Genomic DNA, 10789 nt, shown 5'->3' with positions numbered 1-10789 from the left:
CATTCCCTTTGGGTATGACTAACAATACTAATTTGGCTAGAAGAGGACGGGACCTTGTTGGAAGAGATCTTGTTTTCATATAGGACATAAATGCTTATTTGCATTTAAACAGAAAATCATTGTTTTCTGGGAAAATTACAAAACACTTAAAAAGTCAGTTGATTTTCAGTGCATTAATAATCACTGTTATACAACAATACAACATTTTTCCATGTTGGCTGTTTACAGCTGAAATTTTGTTTATATTAAGCATTTACTTTTATTACAAATGCACCTCCCTGCACAAAGGTTTTAATTTAAATCCCTGATTAGGGGTTGTGGCAACTGGCAGGAAGATAAATGCTGCTGCTGCCACTGAAAACATACAGCAGCTACATTTATGATGGCGACGTCAGTAAAGCTCCCCAGATAGTACCGGGACATCCTCAGCACGGCTTCCAAGGGCTGGTGTGCACCAACATGGGAACAGTATTGGAAGCATTAAAAATTGGAAATGTAAGAAGCTAAGAAGTGACTTTGACAAGGACTGTATTGTGATAGACAGAAACTGGGTCAGAGCATGTCTAAAACAACAGGACTTATGGGGTATTTCTGGTATGCTGTGCTTAGTACCTACCAAAAGTGGTCCGAGGGACTAATGATGAAAAACTGACAGGGTCAGGCCCACCCAAAGCTCAATAATGCAATGAAAAGCAAAGGCCTACTGGTCCAATCTCACAGAAAAGCTACTGTAGCACTGGTAAAGTTAATGCTGGCTATGATAAAGAGGTGTCAGAGCAAGTCATGCATCCCAGCTTACTGCGTAGCCATAGGCAGGTCAGAGTGCCATGCTGAGTTGGAGAAAGAGGCTATATAAATTAAACTTATTATTATTATTATTATTATTATTATTATCATTATGTAGCACATCTAGAATGGTTGCAGGCTACAGTACCACTTATCTGAATGGTCATTTATCTCACTCTTTATAAGCATGTCTTTAATATTTTTGTCTCATCTGTAGGAGATTTTGGAGGATCCTTAAAACGATATGCAGTTTCTGCATTGTGCATTATTCTAGAGGATAATATTAGTATATTAGCCATTGGTTTGCCTGTTCAGAGTATGGACGAAATGACATATAAACAATCTACTTTTAAAAACAACAAGAATTCCTTTAGGGCTGACTTAGCATTTTACAAAGAAAACAGTAAATAAGGAGTAACAGTAAATAACAGTAAAATATGCCTACCTGTAAATAAGGATTAAATTAAAGGGTAGTGTTTTGTTTGCAACAGTCTCTGCTGCAGGTGTTTTAAAACTAACTGGATCTCACTAAACAGACTTGAAAATTGCAAAGATGACATGAAACTGCAGACCTGTTTTTCAATAAAACCAATAAGCCAATAATTCAATATCAGTTCAAGTTCTTTAAGTGTGGAATTTGGTTGTTGAATTTTTTTTGGTTGGAATCCTGAGGGAAATCACGTTAACATAATGTAACGTGACAAAGCATCAAGACGTCACTCCAAATGGGAGGCAGAATGGAGACTGCTTCACTTTGCAACAACAAAAGATAAAATTATGTATTACACCATTTGGGCATTTTAAACATTAAGGGAAGAAATATGAATACAAGAAAACTGTGTCTACAAAAGTAACCTTTATTATTCAAATACAGAGTTTAGGAAAAGCAGAGAAAATAAGAAGACTGCATATTTAATAGTAGGTACACATTGTATGATGCATGAACCAGTATCCTTTTCTGCTTATGTACTCAAGGAATTACTACTTTTGTGATATACAGATCTCACAACACGCAATGCCGATCTGCATCTTACCACCTTTCAGCACATTCTCCAATTCACTGACTCATGCATTCCTTTATTTTCAATACTCAGTCTCTGTACTTTGCTTTTCAGTTCCAACAGATAAGCCTTGGTATTTGTTGACAGTAATACACAGTTGATAAAAGATAATGATCGAAGAGGTTGCATACCTGCCTGTCTCAACATTCTATATACCTATTAATCATCCTAATCTCTCCAGGAATAAAATGCAAATCAGGTGCAGAGAGAACATGGTCACTTTCTTCCTGGAAACCAAACAAGGCCATAGTGTAACAGGATTTACTGTTGCCAGTCAGGACTCTCTTCCCTGGAGGTTCGCAACATTTATTCCAAAGTAAACTCATACCAAACCCCAGACAGAACAAATTTCAAGATACTTACAAGTGACTTCAACTTCCAGGACTGAACATTTTATTTGAGATCTTGAGTCGAAATCCTTTGGCATATTTCTTTCTTTTATCTTTTAATGTCATGTTTCTCTGCACAATACAGCTGAGTATTCTCTGCACAACAGAGCTGGGTATCGACTGGATGCATCATGGGAATAGACCGTGAAGGTCTTTTACCCTGATGTAATAAGGGCATTACACTGTGAACAAATATCCATTTTTCTGTTCAACTAAGATCATAGGGTTTCTGTTGGTGTGTTATCAGTACTTTTAGAACAATGCTTTTCACAGGGTAATGATAACATTACAGGAAACAAATTAGATATTACAACCAACAGAATAAAAAGATATTTCTTTACAAACAGTACAGGCTGTGTGCGTGTGTAATCCCCAGCAAACACTCCAATCAGTGGGAAATTGCTCCAATCCAATACAGGGCCGAGCATTATAATGACATGTCATTATCACAATAGGAAAAAATTTGGTCGGGAACTTTGACTACAGTAATAAAACATTCCAACCACAATTCCAGCACCACACCGCATCACGCTGACCCAAATTTTACGACCATTTCAGCCTTGATGCCTCTGAGCCATGCTACTTTATAAACATCCTGAGCCCTCTCAAATATAACCGTTTTAATAATTACATCGGAAATGGTGTCTTGAATTTTTTTTTTTTGTTTGTTTGCTTGGTCCATCTAGATAACCTACTGTGGAAAAGAGAGGAATGGTAGTATGGATCAACCAGAGGCTGCCAGCTGCATGCAGATATTTGCTCTAAAGAAGTGCTGCACCAGATTGTTAGCCTGTTCTTATTATAGCAAGGAATTCTCATGTCTCATGTTCCATTGACAGAGAGCAGACATATTCCATTGCAAAAAAAAAAAAAAAAAAAAAAAAAAAAAAAAAAGAAGAAGAAGAAATAGCATTCTGTGTATAGCCTTTGGCAAATGATCAGTTTCCAGGGAAACCTCTAAAGCCCAGGAACCAACCACATTACAAAATAAACAAATACTCAAATAATAACTGATGAATTAACCTGGACTGACTGGACAGACTGAACTATACATAATAAATCTAGACAAAGCCAATTCCTCTTGAACATATCACATCAAGGACATTCATTCATACAAACTGGGGCAGATCTTGACAGAATTGAGGGATTTAATTTTAAATAACCATTCACATGGTCCTCACATAGTATCTCCCTAGTGTTTCATTATACAATACCCATGAACCTTAAGGACAGAACATATCTGCAACAGGATGTGATATGGCCCCTTCAATATGAGACCTCCCCCCCCCAGGATGGTCGCATAAGAGAATCTAAAGTTGAAGGTCAGTTAAGAGAATTCTTATTTGAAGGTCAGAAGCAGTAAGTACACATGGCTTCCTCACAAGAAAGGGAATGTTTGTTTGGCTATGGTCAGGTTTTTCTAAACCTTGAAAAAAGACCTAGCATTTTCACTTGAGTGGACCTAACCCATTTGTGAAGAAAAAAAAAACAAAACAAACAAAAAAAAAAAACTTACCCATTTAAATGTGTTTACGATATGGGACTCATTTTGTTGGCAGAAATATATATCTACCACATGGAACACCATAATTTTCAAGCCACTTTGCAAACTTTCATAGAATGCTATCCACAAACAACTCTTCTCATTATATTCAAGCACAGGTTAAAAAAAAAAAAAGATTGTTTCAGGCAGTACACCACCTTGTACTTTGCTTGGAGTTACATTAAAGTTAGGCTATTTGATCCTCTAGCTACTGATCAACACAAAACAGTTAACACTAACCATTTGTACTATTTGTAGATGTTAAGCCTATTTGTAGATGTTAGCTTAGTAATGGAGTTGTTTATATCATGTCCTCTCAAGAAGGTTCACAAGCATCCAATATTCAGCTCATTCCTGTATCAGTCTCAGTTTGATTAATAACAGAATTCAGAGGATATTTTAGGCTGTGAGAAAACCTAGTGCATCCGCCCCTAAAAAGAGATCACAAAGGGCTTTAGCATGGGAAAGGCTGAGTTTGGGTTTGTAGTTTAAAAAAGCACCATTAATAACACAGACGTTACTGTTTAGCTACCGGCATTAATTCCTAATCTCAAAATCAAGTTTCTGTCCCAATGAGCTGTTTTTGTGTATGAACCTTAAACAACCGGGGAGTGTAATGCAGTGAGAGATCACCTACACTGGGGTGGCAAACCTTATCTGCAAAAGACCAATGTAATAATAGGCTTTCATGCCAACTAAGGAGAAACAAACCCGATTCAACTTATTTAATAATTTCTCAAATCATCAAACAATTTATCAGTTAACTCCAGCTTGGCTGGAACAACCTATGCAAGTTGAGTTGTTTTTAAAGTAGAGAGATAGGTGCAACAATACCACCCCTCAGTGGTAAAAGGAACTGAAAGAGTAGGTGGGGAGGTGGCGCCACCTCCTGGTGGCTGTGGCAATGTAAGGCTGAAAACAGCAAAAAAAGAACAGCAAAAATATACTTGCTGTACAAAGAAGGTAAATTTGCATCATCAGGGCTTTCAAAAATAATAATGAATTCAAACAAAACATGCTTTATATAAGAAAACTTCTGAGTTATTTTAAAATGGCACAATAAATCTAAAGTCATCTGTAATTACTGCTAATCCATCACAAAAGAAAGGATACATTATACGTCACTTAAATCATACATATTTATTGCATTTGTGAAAATACCAAAGTATTTAGGAAATATCAATAACTCTAAATGTCTAGCCGAAACATACTGAAGTCAGCCAACAGCTTAGAAACAACTAAGAACGTGTATGCATCAAGTGTTAACAGAACATTTGAACTAAAAAGTACAAAAACTTTACAAATTTGTGGCATATCAAAACAAAGCAGGCTAGCCTGTCCAAACTTACAGTCCAAAACATGATTCAGAACTGTCTGCCTACACAAATTACCCAACTCTCAGGGGCGGAGCAACTAATACGACACCATCCCCACGGACAAACAGCATCGGAATATTCCTCTTCGTTGACTGCAAAAACAAGACAACAGGTTGACACTGATTAATGATTTGACTGCATGGATTACAATAACATATGGTATGTTTTCCAGATACAGGGAAACAAAGAATATAACTTCCTTTGCATCAATGCAACTAGATAGGGGTGTAATGATAAGTTAATTATGCTCAATGCAGCAATACTAAGGGCTGAAATGTAGTTCTACCAATCCAGCATGTTTACAACAGTCCTCATCATAAGTCATTTCAAACTTTAAGGCTTTCTTGCAAGCAGAGTTTGTGAACATTTACCAAGAACCTCAAGATAAACCTAGTGTAGTTTATCGTAAATTAACTTTGAAATGTTTTCTTGATGCATGAATCCCACTAAGTCCTGAACTTGGTGGTGCATGCTGCTTCATTACCAAAATGGATGATCTAGATGTCCTTCAAAAAACTGACTAGAGTTGGGAATGAGCATGTACTTGCAAATTAGATTTCGTTTTAACGGAAAACCATAGTGAAGAAAAAAAATGCACATGCCATTTCACTGAAGCCTAAATCAGATAAAATCCCTCTTCGATGACTACACTGCACTGAAAGCTCACTATGTACTACACATGTAGCGAAGGCTGAAGACAGCAACCACACGCAGTCTCAAAACCCAGGTTCTGCAGGTGGTAAACACATGCCCCAGACAAAATAGCCAGCTCTCTCATACGGCAGCCAGAGCACCCATTTTACCTTCCTAACTGGCGGTCTCTATCACAACACACACTACAGGAGCCAAGAGAGCCGAATGAGAAAGTCAACCCAACATAGTAAGACTTCCCAAGGAGCACATGCACAGTCATACTAATAAATATGCAAGTAGCTCTGAATAAGAGCTCCTTCCAAATGCTGTAAACGTACATGTCTCTGAGCATCCTACATTCAATGAATGTCAGTAATGTGTGCCCACTCTAAAGCTAATAAGATTTCCTTACGATCTTGAAAATTTGTCTGGGATTCCCACTGTAATTATCCCATTGGATAATTAGTGCATGAGTGATTGTGTTTCGGCTGGCAACAAATTATTTAACCCTAAGTGATGCAGCGAGTAGCTTCTCATTTGTTAAACAACCATGTCGAAAGACACATCCTGTGGTCATGGAAAAGATGTTAATCTATTTCAGAAGGGTCAAATTATTGGCATGCATGAAGCAGAGAAAACATCTAAGGAGATTGCTGAAACTACTAAGAACTGTCCAATGCATTATTAAAAAGTGGAAGGACAGTGGGGAGACATCATCTTCGGGGAAGGAATGTGGTTGGAAAATGACGAGTCATTTTAAAAAATGAGGTCAGATGATTACCTGGGATTATTCCAAGATGACAATGCCAGGATTCAGCAGTCTCAAATTGTGAAACAGTGGTTCAGGGAGCATGAGACATCATTTTCACACATGGATTGGCCAGGTCCAGACCTGAACCCTGAACATTTGGAATGTGCTGGAGAAGACTTTACGCTGTTGTCCAAATCTCCCATTATCAATACAAGATCTTGGGGGAAAATTAATGCAACTCTGGACAAATAAATATTGTGACATTGCAGAAGCTTGTGGAAACAATGCCACAGCAAATGCGTGCCGTAATCAAAGCTAAAGGTGATCCAACTAAATATTAGTGTGCGAGACCTTTTTTTTGGCCAGGTAGTGTATATGAGTTTCTCCAGATAAGTGAATGTTTATAAGCATAACGAAAGACACTGGCACGAGTACTAAGTTAATCACTAAATATGTCACCAGATCTAACAGCATATGAATAAAAGATTATGTGAATTTTCCATCCAGTAGAATATTTGATCCATTTTAATTTCAACTCACAGACTAATTACTGGAGATGTACCGGTGCCGGTACCTGACCAGCCAATAACTCTCTTTTCTGTTCCTCCAAGAGCAACTTCTCCCAACAATCCAGGAGCAATTTGGTGATGAACAATGCTTTTTCCAGCATGACAGAGCACCATGTCACAAGGCAAAAGTGATAACCAAGTGACTCTGTGAACAAAACATTGAAATTTTGGGTTCATGGCCAGGAAACTGCCCAGATCTAAATCCCATTGAGAACCTGCGGTCAATCCTCAACAAGAAGGTGGACAAACAAAAACACAGAAACTGTGATCAAATCCAAGCACTGATTAGGCAAGAATAGGTTGCCATCAGTCAAGATTTTGCACAGAAGCTCAAGTCCAGCAAGGCCAAGGCAAATTGCAGAAGTCTTAAAAAAGAAGTGTCAACACTGTAAATATTAAGTCATTGCTTAAACTGGATGCATTTGTGAATAAAGATTTAAAAAAAATAAATAAATAAAATAAAAATTAAAAAAACTTATCAAAGGCTTAGAATTATACTTCACTATACTATTTAAACATCTAACAAAAAGACCTAAAAAACTGAGGCAGTAAACTTTGTGAAAAACAAATGTGTCAGTCTTAAACCTTTTGGCCATGACTGCACTCTAGAAATTATATCTTTAAACATGCATTTATAAAAAGAAAAGTTAACACACAAGGCTAAAGTCACCTGCTATTGCCACTAAAGCAGAAAGAGGAAATACCACTAATAAATCCAGAATTGTTATGAAGATTTTAGATTTGCTCCGTTTTATCTAGAAATAGCAATCTAATTGTCTTGAATTTTATAGCATTGTATCTTATTGTATTTCAATCTAGATTTCAGCACTGACTCGTTTCTGGCAGCATCTTGGTAAATACTTTTTTACGCTAACCTATTTGTGCTAAGAACACGTTTCTGAGAAAACAACTAAAATAATTTTAAGTCACCCTGGATGAGTGTGTTATCACAGTACGCCGGACACCCTTGCCTAAGGGACATGCCTACTGCCACACACACACACCTGACATAGTAAATAATCAGGTTATTGAGTGTATGTGTACCAGTACCTAGTTCGCCTCCTTCGTTACTCTCCTTATTTAAAGTCTTCAGGTACATTTGTCCATTGCTGCTTATTGCTCACTTACTGTACTCAACAAGACGCGCGGAGGATTCCTGTTACTCTGCTGCATCTCACCGCCCTGAGTCTTACCACCAGTGATTGTCTGTTTCTGTTATATTTAGCCAGCTGGCCATTGCGCCCTTTTGTTACTTTATTCTGCCACAGAGAATAAAGATACTCCTTTCTTGCACTTGTGTATCGCTCCATTGTTGTCAATGTGACAAGTGTCTGCTAAATGCTATAACTGTAAATGAGCTAGGGTAGGCTAATGCACTTAAAAACAGGGCTGTGGTGATGACCCTATACCAATTAGTTTACAGTAAGATAGCCAGATACCCTGCTAACCAAGTACATCAAATGGTAAAGGAGTTTAAACATAGTACTAAACCTGAAAATCATTTTTGGCAATAAATAATATGGTGAAAGCCAAAGTACAACAAATTGCCAACAGTTTGAGTATCTTACTAAATTCTTAACATTTAAACATGTCGTATAAGGTGTTTGCCAGCGCTATGAGGCACTCAGTGCAAGTCGACACACTATTAAACATCCACTGCTTACCTTGTAAATTTCTTCATATGTCTCCTCATCAATCTCCACTGTTGTCACTGTCTCTTCCACATCTCCAAGTATCATATTCAAATGTTGATCATAAGCCTACAGTTAAAAATGTATAATATAAAAGTGAGATATAAGCTTATGCTCTACTAAGTATCATTTAAGACACTGGACAATTATTAACCCTGAAAGTCATGAAAACTAACATCTATGTCCACAAACGAGTACGACATACAATCCAATATGAATAATCCCACAAATATTGATATGATCACACAGTCAATCACAAACTTGGACATGTTTTATGAAAAGTTCAATCAATGCTAAGCAAGTGCCTATATGTTGTAAAGCTCACTTATTTTAATGTATTTCACAAACTTCCATTAATCTCACGTGTCTGCCAATAAACTTAATGCAAATTCAATTGAGAAGTCAATCAGAACATTACTGTACTCACATTTGAGTAAGTAATTACGCAGATTGGACTGATATTTCATTTTGAGGTACAGTGGTACTCAGACAAGTCTGTTTGACATGTACAAGTCTGTGAAAAAGGGCGGCCCTTATTTAATTAAAATTCATTTATAACATCTTGGAACCTCATTTCTGCATGCTGGCTTCATTATGAAGGTTAACATTACAGAAAAAAAATTATATATGTCGTTGGCCTCTAGGATGATGTAGCTAAAATAATACTGTGCTTTGGTGTGTTTTGGAAAGCTGTGGGTCATTTTATATTTAAGAAGTCCCCACTGATCAAATATTGGGATTGATTTGCCAGAAACATGAACCAATGTATCACGATAATTATTTTGACTTTCAAACATAGCTAGCTAACATTTTGGTAAGAGTTTGCTCCATCCTACATGCAATCTTCCGCGAAGCTCTCTGTCGTTCCTCATCTTCACATAAATACGCTCATCCAAACTCAACCGAATAAGATCCAGAGGTTCTTCTACTGTATTGGTGGTCTGTTGCTGCAATAGAATTTTCGACACAAGTCACAAGCCAATTATCGGTAGCTAGCTAGCTAATATAGTCAAGTATCCGCATGGAATAGGGCCAGCTACCGACTAAATAAACTAGCTAGCTACGTAGACAGAATATTAGCCCGATTTAAAACGTGTCAATTTTGCAAGAAAAGATTAGCTAGCTATCAAACCGGGCATAAGGAGCCCTGGCTCTACAGCCTTGAATCTAAGGTAACGTTAGCTAGCTAGCAAACTACCTTAGCTAATAGCAAACAAGCCAAATCAAAGGCAAAATAATGCACTGGCTATCGACTGGTAGCCTGGATAGCTAGCTGCTAGCTTATTGCATGCATCATGTCGCCGTTTGTGTAGGAAAAGATTTCTTCTGAGAATGGACATTATAGATGTATTACTATACCATATGACAACAACGAAATAAATATGCTTTGGCAACAGGCAAATTTGAAATGACAATGATATAACAAACCTGTTCAACTTCGTCCGCCATTTTTCCAATACCCAAAATGCAATTCGTGTGCTTTAGCAAAGTTCAAGTTGCACGGAATTTGTGGCAAACGCGCTGTTGTTCGGCTGATTTTTACCTTGATTGTTTTACAATTTGTCAGGAACAAACCAGGGCCTCTTTGCATAACACGTTCCGAAAAGCCACAATAATGCTTAATGTAAAGAGTTTTTAACACCATTCTTATGCAACATTTGCAAATTAAAAACACATTTTATTTATCATACAAATAGGCTATCTGATTACGCTAAAATATAAATAAATAGATTTTAATGACAGAAGTGTTTGCACTAAAGCGTTAAACTAAGCGTTAATCAAAAGACCAACCCGTAAATTCCAGAACACGTACCATCCAAGATATTCAAGTCTGGAAAAAAAAAAATAATAATAAAAAATATGTTTCACAAAAGGACGCCACTGAACACACTTCAGGATGCTAGGAATAGGTAAACTACACTTGTGCATTATTGAAGCTTTTTAAATTGGGCTAAGAAAGAACGGACTTATCTAAGGTAAAATAATTGCT

General features: G+C 37.1%; 1 protein-coding gene across 2 annotated transcripts; it reads right to left on the bottom strand.

Moving 5' to 3' along the window:
• Positions 1–4904: 4904 nt before the first annotated feature.
• LOC113583715 (U6 snRNA-associated Sm-like protein LSm3) lies at positions 4905–10634 on the bottom strand. Of its 2 annotated transcripts, none has more exons than XM_027020187.1 (4): positions 10613–10634; positions 9636–9746; positions 8773–8868; positions 4905–5247 (listed from the first exon to the last, which is right to left on the bottom strand). In XM_027020187.1, exons 1-4 carry the CDS (start codon positions 10613–10615, stop codon positions 5167–5169), a joined length of 291 nt encoding a protein of 96 aa, XP_026875988.1. In that variant the 5' UTR covers positions 10616–10634; the 3' UTR covers positions 4905–5166. The 2 variants fall into 2 exon arrangements, with proteins under 2 accessions (XP_026875988.1, XP_026875987.1); XM_027020186.1 differs by lacking the exon at positions 10613–10634 and adding an exon at positions 10228–10329.
• Between the last annotated feature and the right edge of the window lie 155 nt (positions 10635–10789).

The sequence above is a fragment of the Electrophorus electricus genome, chromosome 20, assembly GCF_013358815.1.
Source record: "Electrophorus electricus isolate fEleEle1 chromosome 20, fEleEle1.pri, whole genome shotgun sequence".
Lineage (NCBI taxonomy): Eukaryota > Metazoa > Chordata > Actinopteri > Gymnotiformes > Gymnotidae > Electrophorus > Electrophorus electricus.
This window is presented reverse-complemented; position numbering and strand designations above follow the sequence as displayed.

Excerpts from the sequence above, each read along its gene's own strand:
- LOC113583715 (XM_027020186.1), bottom strand. The coding sequence starts at position 10,248 with ATGGCGGACGAAGTTGAACAG. Across the intron at positions 9,747-10,227 it reads TGGCGGACGAAGTTGAACAG|CAACAGACCACCAATACAGT; the intron begins GTTTGTTATATC and ends ATTCTATTGCAG. Across the intron at positions 8,869-9,635 it reads AGCTTCGCGGAAGATTGCAT|GCTTATGATCAACATTTGAA; the intron begins GTAGGATGGAGC and ends TTTTAACTGTAG.